The 18,593-nt window shown below is 42.5% G+C and overlaps 3 protein-coding genes across 3 annotated transcripts; all 3 read left to right on the forward strand.

The window, feature by feature from the left end:
- The first annotated feature begins 588 nt into the window (after positions 1–588).
- On the forward strand, positions 589–2,677 carry LOC134182630 (uncharacterized). The gene has a single exon (XM_062650065.1). It carries the CDS (start codon positions 839–841, stop codon positions 2,399–2,401), a length of 1,563 nt encoding a protein of 520 aa, XP_062506049.1. The 5' UTR covers positions 589–838; the 3' UTR covers positions 2,402–2,677.
- Positions 2,678–12,357: 9,680 nt separating this feature from the next.
- On the forward strand, positions 12,358–12,967 carry LOC134182477 (uncharacterized). The gene has a single exon (XM_062649879.1). The coding sequence runs from the start codon at positions 12,464–12,466 to the stop codon at positions 12,965–12,967; it is 504 nt and encodes a 167-aa protein (XP_062505863.1). The 5' UTR covers positions 12,358–12,463.
- Positions 12,968–15,391: 2,424 nt separating this feature from the next.
- LOC134181986 (cleavage stimulation factor subunit 1-like) lies at positions 15,392–18,569 on the forward strand. Its single transcript, XM_062649292.1, has 14 exons — positions 15,392–15,477; positions 15,544–15,677; positions 16,785–16,955; positions 17,022–17,062; positions 17,121–17,213; positions 17,265–17,387; positions 17,441–17,516; positions 17,580–17,659; positions 17,715–17,837; positions 17,897–17,929; positions 17,988–18,042; positions 18,099–18,179; positions 18,233–18,313; positions 18,371–18,569. The coding sequence occupies exons 1-14, from the start codon at positions 15,428–15,430 to the stop codon at positions 18,481–18,483; spliced, it is 1,254 nt and encodes a 417-aa protein (XP_062505276.1). The 5' UTR covers positions 15,392–15,427; the 3' UTR covers positions 18,484–18,569.
- Positions 18,570–18,593: the final 24 nt, after the last annotated feature.

Below are 18,593 nucleotides of genomic sequence, written 5' to 3' on the forward strand. Positions count from 1 at the left end.
AGCGTCCCACGTTGAAGGTCTATAGTGGCAAATACACAGACACCCATCCATCGTTCCCATAGTGTGGAAGGATTCGTTACCCGGCGGCAGTGGCTCCCCGTTTCGCTTTCGTAGTTGCTTTGACACAATAGCCAGATTTGGACAAGAGTTTGGCCAGTCATCAGGCACGTATATGCGGAGTGTGTAACGTCCTCCAACATTGGTACTGAAATCTATCTCCACTTGCGTAGCTCCTCTTCTCGTAGGGTTGCGCCACCTGACGTTTTGAAAGTTCCTCTCCAAAATCTGCTTCTCCAGCGCCAATCGCCGCTGTTGAGCTGCCGACCACATACCAAACAGGTTGTTTCCTCTAATTACAAAACAATCTGACCGAAACGACGAGTCAGCGAACTAGCCCGGATAAACCCCCTCAAGCAGGAAAATCCAATACAGACAATGTTGCAAACTCGTCCGTACAGAAGAATTAGCGAAGTCTTGCGAAAGCCCGAGAGAGCTGTACCTGAAGTTACGTTTTCTAGCGCGGTCACAAATTGCATTTCATTCAGATTTGCTTTGCGTTCAGTGAGTAGAGCAAACGAACAGTCTAGACAACTCACGTCCAAAACATGTGACACACACACACACACACACACACACACACACACACACACACACACACACGCGCGCGCGCGCGCGCGCGCACGCATGCACTCTATCTGTATAGGTAGTACGTATTGCAAATTAATGTCAAGAAAAAGTTTGAGGTTGCATGCGCAGAATTCTAGTGACGTCATCGACGTAATCAAACGATATTGAAATTTCCGGTTTGGATAGGCTCAAAACAGGGCTTGGCAAAAACATGGACAGAGACGGAGCGGCTGGACAGGACGACGAGTGGGATCAATTACTGCGTCCTCACTTGGCTGATGTGCTTTCTAGACCAGTATCAGCGGTCATCAGTGTAGGAGGTCTACCAGCAGTGAGGATAGCCACGCCAGCAATGCCAACTCCCCAAATTCTGCATGATAAGCCCCACACCAAAGAGAGTGAGCCTGGAGCAAGCATTCCAAAGCAGCGGGACGACAACAGATCACAAGAACTTAGTGAAGTGTCTAAACCAGAGCCAGTAGCTGAGGATGATGGAACTCTAGTTGCAGCTTTCCCACAAATTGATTTTTTAGCTTCTATACAAGCTGCACCAAAATCTGGGCAGCTTGACGTTAGAATACAAGACGATGGAACCGTGTATCAATTCTACTTTGCAAAACAAGGATCCAATATGGACGACTGTGTACACGCAGTGTATGTTCGTTTCCCATGCATGCCTCCGCTTGAACAGCTAGAACAGCTTGCTATGAGTATCACAGAAGGTAGCGTTACTCCACTGATGGCAGTTTTTGTCAGTGAGCAGAACGATGCAGTCGAAACAGAAATCCCTCCATGCACTGTACTCATCAAACCAACCATGCAGTCATGTTTCAAGCGAGCAGTCATCTCTGGAGATTTAGGTGCATCACCGGAATGTCCAATGGCCCAGCATCTGAGTTCAGAAGTGGTTTGTATTGTTGGTTTGGGAAGCCGTGGATCCCAGATTGCTGTACAACTGGCCAAGGAAGGTGTTAGGCGCTTTATCTTAGTAGACAAGAAGAGACTGACACGAGGTGAAGTGTCCATGCACGCATGCAGTGAAGACGATGTCGGTCGTCTTAAAACTCTAGCGGTAAAACAGGCAATTACAGCAGCAGTCAATGATGCAATAAAACCTGCACATATAAATGATGGCAGAGAAGCTGAAGTTTCTACTTACTCTATTGACATTGCAAAGTACAGCACCAGTCCAGAACTTTTGAATGACATGAAGGAGTGTAAGTTAGTAATTTGCACAACTTCTGGGGCTCATACTTATCAAAATGTCAACAGTCTCTGTCTCGAACTTCATAAAACAGCCATATTTGGTCTGTCCAGTTCCACAGCTGCACGATGTGAGGTCACGAGGCTCAGAAACTCCCCAGATTCGCCTTGCTTTGCGTGTACATACACTCATGACTCTCTACAGATGTTCCATCTGGCCACTGAGAAATTTCGAGGGCTCCAGTGTGACATCATGCCTCTTGTAAACATGGTGAGCAAGATAGCTCTTGTTGAGCTTTGCAAGGGAAAGGACAGCAATATTGAGAGCCTGGGGAAAGACCTTGAGTGTGATAGATACAGATGGAAGAACAGGCAAGAATGTGATCAGAAGCCGGACACGGTAGATGTCAAATGGGATGATCATCAGATCCTTGCTTGGCAGCCAGTTGCTGCAGTGAGAGACCTTGAATGTAAAGTCTGTCAGGCGACACGAGGTATTCTACCGTCTGGAGAGACAAATTGGGATGAAACAAAGTATCCTACATCTTTCTTCCGTGAAGACCAAGATTAGAAGAAATGACCAAACTTAATGTCTAGTTTCCGCTATTATCAATTGTTGATTTCTTGCATCCTCTTGTCAAATATTTCTTAGCTGTTTACTTGTTTGTGATATCACTGAATCTAGCTGCAAATAAAATATGTAATAATTTGCACACCATATCAAAAAAGCAACTAAGACACCTCAAAACCTTATAACTCGCAGTAGTCATAGTAAGATAATTAGAATTAAACAAAAAGAGGATACCATATTTTCCGCGAACAGTTTCTCATGGGGCACAATTTTTCATAGTCCTGAAACATGAAATATTAATTCATTATTTGAGCATGGGCCATGATTATTTTGCAAGCACAAAGACTGTTGCATTGTTCGTTTGCATACCATCAGACTACAAACAATACGAACAAACTAGTCTAACTAATCTAATCTTACAGTCTTACGGGTATGTATCCTGGCTACGTTTGCTTTCATGTGAGTCGTATTCCTGGTCTGTTGCATACCTTGAATCTTCATGGTCAGTCAGTCAGTGATTCTATCTTCGTGTTCATTTAATCTCAAATGTACTACACATTGATAGATGTGCATGCATATAACTGGCTTTGTATACTACCCCAGTGGGGCACCAATGGAGCTTGGGGCATTATTATTTTGTTATAGGGTCACCATGGGGCAATATTTGAGCATGGGGTACAATTTGATACCGCACTATTCGAGAAAATACTGTAATCACTCACTAGAAGTTTCTTGCCCTTGTGGCACTGTACTTTGATCCCAAACGTATAAAACATATTTTTGTGTGTTGTTATTCACTTTCATGATGGTGTTTGGGTCTTTACCCCATCTGGGTGCTTGCATGTAAGCCCACTATGGTACACATATTCTGTACAGTCCATATGGTGATCAATGACTAGCCTGATCGATATAGATGGACGGCATTACAGTGAGCACGAACTCTGAAACAGCACACTCCAATAACAACCAGAAAAGCACTGAACATGTTGTCAATGCAATGACCAGCTGCAGCTAAGTTCACCAGACCACAGAAACTTCTCAACGACAGTCTTGGTTTAACATACAAGTTTAAATTTAAGTTTATATACATACATACATACATATATATATATATATATATATATATATATATATATATATATATATATATATATATATATATATATACACACACACACACACACACCAAGAGCTAGCCGTATAAGACCATGCCCCTTTCTATTGTGCAACCCAGATTACTAAACAGAGCAATTGTCTTTTGTTTTTACATATGTTTGAAGTATGATCATTGTTTTGACTATACAGTTGATGATTCGAATCAACTGCAAAGACTAAATACAGAGTGTTGCTCACATCCCAGTGTCATAGCTTGTAATAGCCATGTACTTTTCCAGTTTGTAACATTATAGATTGATATCTGGAAGTGAATATATATAGCCAAGTTTCTTTAGCACTGGATTTAATTAACGCATACCAGCAGCAGATCACAACATGACCTAGGGTACGTAGTCTGGTATAAATTCAAGGTAAAATTCATTTCTACATATGTTCCTTCCTTCTACTGTGCATCATACTAGGTTAGATTACTTATGCCACGTGAGGTAGTGCAAGCTCTTTTCAAGACATGCCAGATCTGAGAAAGCATTTGACATGGTTAATCGCAAGAGGTTGCTTAGGAAATTGGATCATTTTGGTTTCAAAGCTATCTGAGTGATATCGTAGTCAATTCGTTAGACTGAATTGTGCCACCTCATCTCTAACTAAATGTTTACGTGGTGTACCTCAGGGCTCCAAGCTTGGCCCACTACTATTCATTCATATACTAGTGATCTTCCCTTGGCTATCAAACCATCGAAAACTTTTCTGGACACTGATGACACTTGTCTTCTCTCGATTGGAAATTCAGCAAGTCAGGTGTGTGAGAAGTTACCAACTGATCTTCATCTATTGTCTGAATGGTTTGATAATAACTTGATGACCTTGAATTAATTGTCAGATATCTGATTTCCTATTTATTGATAATCAGTTAAACAAGACATCGAATATATCAGATGCTTCAATTTGGATTGGAGAGGTAACTACCCTGAAAGAAGAAATTTGTGCGGGAGAAAAATTGTGCTCTCTCTAGAAACATCACTACTTGTGCAGAATTAATTTTTGCGACAATAAAGCCATGCGCAATAAAATGATGCGCAAGGGAAAAATATATGTGGAATATATTTTTTGCGATGTGCTTGTGATCGCACAAAATCGCACGAATTTTCTCCCGCACAAATTTCTTCTTTCAGGGTATATCAGCATCTCAATCTGCTAAATATTTTAGGAATAACATTTGATGACAAACTCCAGTGGCAATTGCATGTTTATAACATAGTCAAAAGGTTTCATGTAAATTGGATGTGCTGAGAAGATATGGTCAGACATCATATGCCTTGTTCTGCCCGTTACACTTTCTACAAGGCAACTATATACAACCAGATCTTGATTACAGATCAACTACCTGGGGAGCCTGTGAGAGATCTCAGTTGCTGAGGTCGGAGCAACTTGAAAAGAAAGCTGTCAGAACTATCTGTACGGTTCCTGCAAGAGATACAATGCATCTCTTCAGTCAACTCAAGGTTGTCAAATACAATGTACGACATAATTGGTATTTAGTTGCCACTGTCTTCAAATCCCTTAGGGGATATGCCACTCCTTCTCTTCGGGGTATTTAACATACAAAATATCTGATAGTGACCTCTGAGTAGACTTCAAAGCGAGAGATCTCTTCAAGTGATTAAATACCAAGAATGGAGTCATACAAGCTAGCGTTCTCTACAATACAGAGGAGCTGTCAAACTGAACTCTCTGTCTTGTGTTCAGAGACTACGTTCACAATATAAGACTAAAGTCGTTATTCTTTAGTCAGTTTAGTAATTAGTTACCAGTAAATTTCTTGTTGTGTTTATGTTTTATGTATCTTATCAGATGTAAACAGGGTCGCTGGTAGACTAGCAGACTATGCTGAAGGTGGTTCTCTGTATAAATATATATGTCATCATCATCATCAACATCATCATCATCATCATCATCATCATCATCATCATCATCATCATCATCATCATCATCATCATGAAGCATCATGCAGCCTTCTGCTGAAAGTGCCCAATGCACAACTTCCTCTTGAAACCTTTGCAGCACATTTCCCACAGAGGTGATGTAGATTTGCCTGGATTCCCTAGAATACACAGGGATCACGTTGTGAGAGTCCGAAAGTGCCCATATGTAAATCTCTTGATTTCAGTAGCAGCAGTTTGACTGCATTCTTGTTGCAAAATGAGCGATTCGCACGATATTGAGAAATTCATGGAATGTCTCGCCAGAGGACCGAAAGGGGGACAAGAACTGACGTTTGACCCAAGGTCAGGACGACTTGAGGTGGTGAAGAGCCCGAATAGGGGAAAAGAACTGATGTTTGACCCGAGCACAGGACGTCTTGATGTGCTGAAGCCCGGCAAATGTAACCCTGATCAGAAAGTGGTAGCAGACATGGCGCAGCAAGGCTTTTTTGATCCATGTTGAGGAGCTCCAAAGTACTTAGATAGAAACGTGGTCTAGATCAGCTTCCTGGTCTGCTAGAACGTAAACTGTTGCATTCTAGAGTTGATTTCTGCGCATTACAGAATCATTATAGTAATTAATAGATTGCGCTTTGTTCCTCTCACCCTTCCCTATGGTCTAGGCTATCATTTCCTAGCAAAAATAGAAAGAACCTATTATGTTTGAACTCCATCTTGGTTTCCATTTCCTGTCGAAAGCGAATAGTAATTTGTCCCCGGGGAAGTCGAATGGGAATGCGGAAAATTGTAAACCTTCTATAGAACGCAATATAATAGGCAAACAGCTACAGTTTCTTGGTTATTCTTCTGAGTTGCGCAGCATGGTAGACTATTCATTTCAATGATGTGGCGATCGTCTGTTTGCAGCCCCATACTCTACTTTCCAAGGACACTGTCTTTCACTTGGCAGTTTCTCATGGCGAGCAACGACCCTCTAGAGACCCACTTGCACCAGAGAAATGACAGGAAGCTGCAAAAGAATTGGTACCGTCTGTACCAAACACTGCCGTACGAATTGTTGTGTTGCTGAGTCAGACGACTTTGATTTTTGTCTTTCTGTTTCCTTTTTTCGCCCAACACAACCACGCCCACTGAAACTACCATCATATCACCACCAACTTCCAAGCTTTTCCACTCTCGCAGTATCCTTGAAACCGACATCCAACATTGGTAGGCATCATTGGGTTGGGCAGTGGTGGTTCCCAAGTAGTTGTCAAGCTTGCCAAGGCTAGAGTTGCATGGAAAACTCGTTCTAGTTGATTATATGATCATTTAGAATTGAACGACATATCTAGACATGCGTCTGGTTTAATTAAGCGATATTGTGCGTCTGAAGACCATTGCCTTACAGGATTTGTTGCTCAACAAGAGAGACTTATTAATTCTATCAAGACGTTTGAACTTGACATCAACGAGACCATGCACTCACGACAACTACCCAGCAATGAAAGACAGTCTGCGATTGTGTGACCTCATCATTGCCGCTACTGATAGGGTGCAAAGTCGTTACTATATCAACACGCTGTCTCTTGAGCTGGGGACAACCACCATTTAGGTAAATGCAGCACAAGAGCTGCTGGAGATGAGGTACCCAGGGTCCACCCAGGTTCATTTGCATGTCTTGCATGCGTCTACGGTACCATGCAAGTGACGCCTGATGAAGCAGTCAAGCTGTCGCTAGTAGAGCTGTGCCATGGTAAACCAAGTGGGATTTCCAGCCTTGAAAGTGAACTGACTTGTGAGTTCTATGGATGGGCCAAGCGGAGAGAGAGCAGGAATTTATGCATTGCACGTCCTACCCAGAAGGAGGTTTGATAGGTTTGACAAGATGGCTACTCTGCGCTGGTACCCAGTCAGCTTTCAACCCACCCAAATTGCATGAAAATAGGCAACATGCTGGCAAGGTTCAACGGATGACCCAAGAGCAGTCTTCTGACACTGTCTTTTTCTGGACATCGTAGAACTTCATTGTGTAGCCAGAATAAACGGCATACTAAATTTATGATTCTGTGCTTGCAGTGCGACATGAGAGCCATGTTTGTGTGTTTGTTTGAATTAATCATAAAATTCAATGAAAATGTTGCGTACGTTGACCGCAATAGATCAACTTAGATGTTGCAAGTTAGCATGAGATTACAGTCAATAACTACTGGATGACTAAGAGTAAAGCCTAATTATTGATACAGTAGTACAGTGTACAACAGCTATATTTCTTCCGCCTTCTGGAGTTTCTTCAGCACAATGACACAGACAACAGTCATCAGTCATAACACTGCCATAATAAACAAATTTTCTTTGATACGTACAAAGCAACATGCCACATTGTATAGGTGCTGACCGTACAGCCAAAGAACGAGAGCATCAAGCAGCTGCAAAACTGTCTGTTCCAATCTACCAGTAGGTATATCAGAAAACAATATAATGATCAAGGAGTCACTGATAATTAAGAATCTTGAAAATCACATTAATTGGTGGTTCTCTTCTGTGAGATTTAGGATAGTTTGAGGTCCTTGATCAAGATTTTGTTCATTGAGGTCTTCCATATAGGAAAGTCATGAGAAGGCCCATTATATAGTAGTAGGAACTTAAAGGGATAAGTACAGTTGTCTTGACTTGCTGTTTCACAGTCTGTATGACAAGGTCTATGCAAGCATCAGATTCAAGCAATACTCTTTCAATTTTAAATGAATGGCTTTCTTTTAGGGATCCTGCTGTGTAATTGCAGGACGTCAATTTGCTCTTCTGGAAACACCAACCTGCAGGCGACATCACCTAGATTGGGCATTTTGACTGCAAACTGGATAGTGATAATACTTAATTGCATCAATTTCGCGTGCTAATTGCCTGTTTAGTGCTTGCTTTAGACGTTGAAAAGTCTGGTGGCACTTGTCTAATTGGTTTTCCCACATATTAATTAATGATTTCCCTGACTTAGTGAATCAACGGTCTTTTGTCTGTGATTGGAGTTCAGGAGGTGAAATGTTACCATGGTGGAAAGGATTGACCTCTTGAAGATCCATTGATTGACTAGGTAAGGGTTGTGTTACATAGACTCTTGTTTCCGGTTTTCAAATACATCAATGTGTTACCATCATCCGTCTCATTTGTTCTGGATAACTTGGTACTTTGACAATATGCAAGGTTTCGTTATAGTTTTAGCTCCATCATTCATAATTTGATCAAGACACTTGAGATCTGTAAGGGGCTGTATCATCTACAATCTCATAAGATCCTTGCATCAAAAGCAAAGTTGACAAGACTGCGTCTCTTTCCCTTGAAAAAGAGAACAGCCAAGACCCACTGGGGCACAGGAAGTTGTACTCGACATCCTGCTTTACCTTTTTCTATCTATGTTTGCAATGAAAATGATGAAGCGTCTGAAACCGTACTCGGCCCTGTGCATGCATGGTTCCACACTGTCTCCTGGTCCCCACTACGTGGATGGGCCAACCCTAGACTGTGGTGAGAAAGCCACTCACCGTGATATAATCCGTACTGCTGCGTGAAGACGCGCCAACACTTGGCGAGGTACTGAGTGTTTTGAGAAAATAGCACTGGAGAGCGACGACTACGTACCTTAATTCACCTGGACCTAGAACAAGCTGCACCACAACGGTATATTGTTGTTGAGATTCAGTGTGCAGTTGGTCTTTGCGGATACAACTGCCTTAATTGAATGGCTGATTTGTTGCACTAAAACTTTGTTGCACCTTAGACCGCCCGTTCTCTCGCTTCTACTATTCATGCTGAAATGAACAACTCTAATAGAAACGAGAAAGCCCAGTAATAACTTTCCTGGCGAAAATAATTATCCCATGTAATCAAATTAATTGAGTACTTTGTTGTTTAGCTGAAACTGTGAAGGCTGCATGTGCTTTTTTAGAGTGTTTATACCGTATTCGCTGCTGATGCTTTCTAACAATACTTCTGATGCCTTGAGATTTGCAGGTTGAAATTGGATCAGTTTTCCTGTTTCCGGCTAACCTCGCCACCAATGGGAGTGCTACAGGACAACTTCAGTTTCTCTGCTGCCCCATTCATGATAGTGGAGTCATGTCCTTTAGAGCGACCGTCCGCTTGTATGCGTCCGAGCACGAAGTCATCCTACAGAATGCTGCAACAGCTGGAGAGACATCCTGGCGCCGGACTCGCGACTGGGTAGTTCAAAAGGTACGGTGAAAGGCAGTCTCCACGGACTCATAGCGGCAACGTTCTGGTGCAGCTAGCGATTCCTGCTAGTGATCCCAATAAGGCGTCGTGGAGTGAGCAAGAATTATGCGAAGTTGGACAATGGGGGACAGATGAACTGGACACAGTGACTCGTGCTTCACGACTGGAGTCTAGCTACTCTAGGGTATATTATATCAGATGCTTGTCTGATGGTAAGACTCTTGTGGCTGCTCATTGCCTTCGTCAGAATCTGGGCTCTATATCAAAGTCCAGCTGAAATGACAGAGGTGAAAGTCCTGTCAGCAGCCGGTCCCTATCGCCCTTCCAAAGTCTCCAGACAGATGCGTACACTAACGGACTCTGCAAGAGCTAGCAGTGTGACAGGAACGAACTCTACGTCAGCACTGACTGGCCATTGGAGCGAGATACCACAACATTTTGACTTTCTGAGAATACTCCAAAGACCACTCAACAGGGACGGTCTCCAGGTCACGCAATATCACCAGGAGGCCTCTGATGTCTGCTTTCCAGATCAAAAAGGAGTTCAGCAGATTATGTCCACCATTGGCTTTCCCCACCGGACTTCCCTGGAAAACAGCAAGTGCAAGTGTACCATGGACAAGGAGGGTCACCAAAAAACGTCACTCAACGCAGACAGCAAAAGAAGCATTTTATGCTCTCAGTTGAGTCCTAGTATATATCTATAGCTGGAGGTCAAGGCAAGGCTAAAAGTTTCAAGAAGGGATCTCGAACAACTGCGTACTTTGTAGCCATCAAACTAAAAGTTTAGTGATCTAAATGTAACTATGTAGACACACAGACTATACAACGATTGTGCACAACAGCGTAACATGTGGTTGCTCTAGCATTAAACCACCTGGCTAATAAAGTCAGTTACATATGTTTCAGATAATGATCAATGGCATAACCAGATTTGAGATGATTTTCAAACGCTTCTAACCACAGTCGCCCCTTGAGGAAAACCAGGTACATTGTATTGTTAGCATCCCAAGTTGATGGCTTAAAGTGGCAAATACAGAGACACCCATCCAAGTAGTTAATTCAGAGTGTGGAATTGTCCGCTTGTCGTCGGCATTGCGTCTCCGTTTCGCTTTCTTATTGGCTTTGACGAGAAAGCAATTGTCAAATCTGGACAAGAGTTGGGCCAGTCATCTGGCACGTATAAGCGCAGTGTGTAACGTCCTCCGACGTTGGTACTGAAGTCTATCTCCACTTGAGTAGCTCCTTTTCTCGTAGGGTTGCGCCACCTGATATTTTGAAAGTTCTTGTCTAGAATCTGCTTCTCCAGCGCCAATCGCCGCTGTTGAGCTGCCGACCACATCAGGAACAGGTTGTTTCCTGTATCTAGATACCGACGAGTCAGCGAAATAGCCCGGATTACACCCCTCAAGCAGGAAAATCTAAGTCTAGCCGTAAAACAGAGACGATGTTGCAAACTCGTCTGTACTAGAGTAGAATTAACGAAAAGTGCCCGTACCTGATGTTACGTTTATAGCGGTCACAAATTGCATTTCATTCACATTTGCGTTGCACTAGGTGAGCAAAAAACAGTACACGTATACAAACAACTCACGTCCAAACCATGTGACACACACTGGCCTTATCTGTATATGTAGTACGTATATTAATTAATGTCAAGTACATCATTTCGAAAAAAATTTGGGTAGCTCGGACTAAATAATTATCAAGCATCCCAATTAGAATATAGTGACATCATCGACGTAATCGAACAATATTGAAATTTCCAGTTTGGTCAGTCTAGCTCTAGAGTCTAGATAGTCTAGAACACAGCTAGACTTGACAAAAACATGGATGGAAGCGGAGTGACTGAGGAGTGGGAGCAACTACTGCGTCCTCGCTTTTGAGTACGTTGTCTGAGCACTCAATGGGACTCAGCTGTTGAATAAGTTATACCAACATAATCTTCTAACTAACTAGAGAAGAAGTTCTAATACTAAATAAGCCGGGATTGACACTACACGAAATTTCCAGGCGTCTTCTGATGGAATACCTTCCGCGCAAAGGGTCGACAAGGACGACTTGTAGCAAGTTCTGATCCATTCTCAAACGAGTAGAGGGTCAGGGCCATATCGCTGGGTTCCTGGAACAAAGGCTACGTGAATTGAATGATGCGACCACTAGTGAAGCAGTACCTAGTCTTACAAATGGTCAGATCTCTTCGTGGCACTCACAATCTCACCACCTGTATGTGGGTGGGCTAGATAGGTGAAAGCCCGGACAGTGTCACTGGTGTGACCATTTTCGTGTCCGAACAGTTCTTTCGTAGCACTTTTGTTTCCCAGGCTCTCCAAGTATGTACTACGTTTTGGACGGCTAACTGCAACCTCATGATCAACGACAAAGTCAACGAGTTTCGGTTTCGAGTTTTCAAAATGACGGAAAGCAGATCAAACGTCATTGCCAGACTGCACGTCGCCGTTATTGATCTTAGACTCCAACATCGCAATAGTCTGTAACCTACACGGAATTTCTAAAGAAGACTTTCTAGAGAACAAAAAGCCAGCACTGGATACCATTGCATTTTTCCTTACGTATTCCGCCTGATCAGATCCTTCTTAATGAGATCATGCAAGGCAGCTGTCGCTGTTTCTGCATCTGCCAACAATTGCTGCCCTCGCGATGATAAAAAGCTGTCTACAACCGAAGGGAGAGCTTGCCTAGCTATAAATATGGCTGATGTGCTGTTTAGAAACCAGTATCAGCAGCCATCAGTATAGGAGGTCTACCAACATTGAGGATAGCCACGCCAGCAATGCCAACTCTCCAAATTCTGCACAACAAGACCTACACCAAAGAGAGCGGACCTGGAACAAGTATTCCAAAGCAGTGGGACGAAAAATCGCAAGAACTTAGTGAAGTATCTCAACCAGAGCCAGTAGATGAGGATGACGGAAGTCTAGTTGCAGCTTTCCTGCAAATTGATTTCCTAGCTTCTATACGAGCTGCACCAAAATCTAGTCTGCTGGACGTTAGAATACAAGACGATGGAACCGTGTATCAATTCTACTTTGCAAAACAAGGATCCAGTATTGACAACAGTGTACGTGCAGTGTATATTCGTTTTCAATGCATGCCTCCATTTGAGCAGCTAGAACAGTTGGCTATGAGTATCACGGAAAGGAGCATTGCTCCACAGTTTGCAGCTTTTGTCAGCGAACAGAAAGATGCAGTCAAAACAGAATCCCTCTATGCACTGTACTCATCAAACCAACCATGCAGTCATGTTTCAACCGAGCAGTCATCTCTGGAGATTTAGGTGCATCACCTACCGGAATGTCCAGTGGCCCAGCATCGAAGTTCAGAAGTGGTTTGTATTGTTGATATGGCAAGCCGTGGATACCAAATTGCTGTACAACTGGCCAAGGAAGGTGTTAAGCGCTTTATCTTAGCAGACAAGAAGAGACTGACACGAGGTGAAGTGTCCATGCACGCATGTAGTGAAGCTGATGTTGGTTGTCTTAGCGGTGAAACAGGCAATCACAACAGCAGTCGATGATGCAATAAAACCTGCACATATAAATGATGGCAGAGAAGTTGAAGTTTCTACTTACTCTATTGACATTGTAAAGTACAGCACCAGTCCAGAACTTTGAATGACATGAAGGAGTGTAAGTTAGTACTTTGCACAACTTCTGGGCTCATACTTATCAAAATGTCAACAGTTTCTGTCTCAAACTTCATAAAACAGCCATATTTGGTCTGTCCAGTTCCACAGCTGCACGATGTGAGGTCCCGAGGCTCAGAAACTCCCCAGATTCGCGTTGCTTTGCGTGTACGTACCCTCATGACTCTCTACAGATGTTCAGTCTGGCCAGTGAGAAATTTCGAGGGCTCCAGTGTGACATAATGCCTCTTGTAAACATGGTGAGCAAGATAGCTCGTGTTGAGCTTTGCACAGGAAAGGACAGCAATATTGAGAGCTTGGAGAAAGACCTTGAGTGTGATAGATACAGATGGAAGAATAGGCAAGAATGTGATCAGAAGCCGGACACGGTAGATGTCAAATGGGGTGATCATCAGATCCTTGCTTGGCAGCCAGTTGCTGGAGTGAGAAACCCTGATAATGAGGATGATTGTAAAGTCTGTCAGGTGACATGAGGTATTCTACCGTCTGGAGAGACAAATTGGGATGAAACAAAGTATCCTACATCTTTCTTCCGTGAAGACCAAGATTAGCAGAAATGACCAAACTTTAATGTCTAGTTTCCGCTAGTATCAATTATTGATTTCTTGCATCCTCTTGTCAAATATTTCTTAGCTGTTTACTTGTTTGTGATATTGCTGAATCTAGCTGCAAATAAAATATGCAATAATTTGCACACCATATTAAAAAGCAATTGCGAGAGCTTAAAACCTTGTTACTTAATTATCACTCACAGTAGTGACAATTAAATTTAATTAGAATTGAACAAAAAAGGACACTAGAAGTACTGTATTTCCTTCATCTGGGCACTATTTTTCATAGTCTTGAAATTAACATGAAGCATTATTTGAACACGGGGCATAATTTGAGCATGGGCCATTATTATTTTGCAAGCACAAAGACTGTTGCATTGTTCGTTTGCATACCATCACACTACAACACAACATGAACAAACTAGTCTAACTAATCTAATCTTATAGTCTTACTGGTATGTATCCTGGCTACAATTGCTTTCATGTGAGTCGTGTTCCTGGTCTGTTGCATACATAATTGAATCTTCATCGTCAGTCAGTCAGTTGTTCTATCTGGGTGTTCATTTCATCTGAAATGTACTACACATTGATAGACATGCATGCATATAACTGGCTTTGTATACTACCCCAGTGAGGCACCAATTGAGCTTGGGGCAATATTATTTTGTTATAGGGTCACCGTGGGGCATTATTTGAGCATGGGGCACTATTTGCGAAAATACGATAATTACTGACTAGACGTTTCTTGCCCTTTTGGCACTGTACTTCGATCACTAACGTATGAAACATTATTTGTGTGTGTTGTTATTCACTTCCATGATGGTGTTTGGGGTCTTTACCCCATCTGGGTGCTTGCATGTAAGCCCACTAGGGTACACATATTCTATACAGTCCATATGACTAGCCTGATCGATATAGATTGACGGCATTACAGTGAGCACAAACTCTGAAACAGCACACCCCAAAAACCAGAAAAGCACTGAACATGTTGTCAATACAATGACCAGCTGCAGCTAAGTTCACCAGACCACAGAAACTCCTCAATGACAGTCTTGGTTTAACACACAACCTTAAATTTAGTTTAAGTTTATACACACACACACACACACACACACACACACACACACACACACACACACACACACACACACACACACACACACACACACACACACACCAAGAGCTAGTCATATAGGACCACGCCCCTTTCTGTTGTGCGACCCAGCCTCGCTACGATAGGCAATAATTTATTGGGGACATAACTTCAACACTTTACATATAGTCTCCTGACATTTTGTTACAGTCAGTTAATTGCATTTCTTTCTAGAGTTGTACCCTAGGTCTACTGTATCTAGTCTCATGGAATGTACGATTAAACAACATATATACTACCATTGTCATTATTATTAAAAAATTATTATTGTTATACTAAGAATACCAGTTGCTCACTATGAACTTCAATTCCTGGTCACACACTCGCAGCACCGAATTCGTCGAAAGCCTCGCTTCCATCGCGCGATTGATTTCAATCTAATTCCATATGGCTGCAGCCGTGAAAGACAGGGAGGCGTTGTACAAGCTAATAATCAGGTAAAAGTGTGTTTCTAGACACCAATATGTACGGATGCAATAGTCTGAAACGTACATTTCATGCAGTCAGCTGCGATACGATGGATACGAGAACGTTGCGTCAAGTCTCGTGAAAACAGTAGCTGGAAGTCTCACGACGTGCGCTCCATCGTCTCGTCTGGCACATATAGTTAGTTTGGGACAAAAAGCTGAAGGAGAAAGTAAGGAAAGTTAAGCATGCACAGTAGGGTAACCCGTCTATTGCACGCGGAGACAAGACAGACAGACGGACGGACGGACGGACGGACGGACGGACGGACGGACGGACACACACACACACACACACACACACACACACACACACACACACACCACACCACACCACACACACACACACACATACGCACGCACACGCACACACACTTTGATCTTGATTCCATCATACCCACTATGCGTTTAGGTGACGCAACGTAATAGCGCTTCTCCAAGCATCACCAAGACTGATACGTAATGACCTTAGGTCTCTTGTGTCAACATCTATCCATCTCTGTTTAGGCCCCTGTATTGGTCTTGTTGCACTAAGTCTGCTGCGAAGTAGTTATTTTTGGGGACGATTGTCACTTATGCGCAGCAGATGGCCCAGCCATTGCAATCGTTGTCTCTGTATTGTCATAGCAATAGGGCCTCATACCCTCGTTCTAAATTATCTGAATTCTTGATTTTATTCCATTTTCACACACACACACACACACACACACACACACACACACACACACACACACACACACACACACACATTTATGATTAGCATTTAGAATGTAGTAGTAGAGCACTTCATGAGTGTCACATTAGCATTTAGAATGCAGTAGTAGAGCACTTCATGAGTGTAATTTTTGCTGTACTTTAACATAGGTGTGTCTAGACACACACACACACACACACACACACACACACACACACACACACACACACACACACACACACACACACACACACACACACACACACACACACACACACACTACTGCTACTGCCCATTGTAGCCGTAGCTGGTCACACTATTCCAGTCATAAGGGGACAAAGTTCCTAAGCATTGTCTACAGTAAACTGATACATTTATGTCTCTATTTTGTTCGTAATGTTGCCCTTGTGTGCCACGAATCATTGAGCAGGCATAATTCTTTTAGATCTTATTTTCACATTGTCTCTCCAACACACACACACACACACACACACACACACACACACACACACACACACACACACACACGCACACTATACACCACACACACACACACCCTTACTGGTGATATGTTGGTTTTGTGTAGGTGGTTATGGTAATGTTAGCTCTTCATCATTACCAACACCTTCTACCAGTGGTATAGATTTGGAATTTGGGCACGACAGCTCACTGAATGTACCACCGATTTGCGACTACGAGACTATATCAATTATTCCTCACAAGGGACAGTGCACAGCTGCAACTTTCAGTCCAGATGGTATGGTGTCACCACACTGTCCATGTTCGTGATATGTCGTGAGATCATAGATCATATCATGTACAGGTCGTTTGGCTGCAACTGGTTCCTATGATACATCAATCAAGGTCAAGTCTGATCTCTATGTCTTGTTTTGTTTAATAGTAATTTTGAGATTAATTTTAGATTATTGATGTTGAGCGTGCTGTTGCAAAAGGTAGTCAGGGAGCACAGCACGATTTGTACCCAATTGTTCGGACATTGTATGACCATATGGAGGTAACCGATCTCTTATCGACTCAATATCTGTTTAATCACTGTATATTATAGTCTGTTACTTGCATTGAGTTCCATCCCATGGCTCCATTCATAGCATCCGGGAGTGACGACTGCACAATCAAGTTTTTTGAGTTTACGAAACCGTCAGTGAAGAGAGCATTTAGATTTATTCAAGTACAATGTTTGTTGCTGCTTGTATGATGGGTCATGTCATGTTTGAATACTAGGAAGTAGTTCCAGTCCGATGTATGGCATTTCATCCAAGTGGCGATTTTTTGGTAGTTGGCACCGAACAGTCAACTAGTACGTGTGAAAGTATGCCATAATGACATACATACTGTATAGCCAATTGTCTTGATTCTACAGTTCGTTTGTATGACGTAAACTCACTGCAATGTTTTGTATCATCAAATCCCAGAGATCAACACACCGGACCAATTACATCGGTATTGTTACAGCTTATGTGTATATTCACTATTCATTCGGACATTTTGGTCGTAGGTAAAGTATACTCCAACTGGCAAACTGTATGCAACATCGAGCAAGGATGGCTCGGTGAAACTATGGGATGGTGTCAGCAATCGGTGTGTTAATGTGTTTCCAAATTCACATGGTACTACTGAGGTGGGAGTCTCTGTATACTACATTTGTTGTCATTGTCATGTAACTATTCAATGTCTCAGGTATCTTCGGTTGCATTTTCAAAAAATTCCAAGGTGCAAACTTTAATATCAATTTTGAATAGAGATGTGATGATGGTTTGTTTAATTTTAGTACTTGCTGACGTGTGGGAAGGACTCGTTGGCTAATCTGTGGGAAATTTCTACTGGTCGGGTTGTGGTTGTCTGAGTTGTATGCATTTTTTGAGTCGTCGTTGTTTGTCAGGTCGAATAATTAACAGCTATAAGGATGCTATGCAGAGTCACTGCAGGTCTCAAGCTGTATTTAATCACACTGAAGACTGGGGTATGCTACTTACTTGATGTGTATTGGTAGTGAAATGTATTGTCTTGTCATAGTAATCATGCCTGACGAGAAGACCTCCTGTGTGCACAGTTGGGACTCAAGAACCGCCGAAAAAGCGAACCCTCTTTCGTCAGGTGCGAATTATTAGGTTTTGTTTGTTTGCTGTTTAGTTGTCTAGTTTTAATTTGTAGGGCATTCGTATCCGATTCGATGCATCGTTCATTCTCCATCACTGCCAGCATTTATCACCTGTAGCGATGACCATCGTGCTCGATTTTGGTGCAACTTGCGTTCTCTACAGTAACGTTCAACAGACTGTACAAAAATATAGAGATTCGATGTATACCAAGTTAGTGTAATGTATAATACAGTAGGTTGGGTATATCTTGATCAGTACAGCCAATATTCGGGAGA

Source organism: Corticium candelabrum, chromosome 7, assembly GCF_963422355.1.
Source record: "Corticium candelabrum chromosome 7, ooCorCand1.1, whole genome shotgun sequence".
In the NCBI taxonomy this organism is placed as follows: Eukaryota; Metazoa; Porifera; class Homoscleromorpha; order Homosclerophorida; family Plakinidae; genus Corticium; species Corticium candelabrum.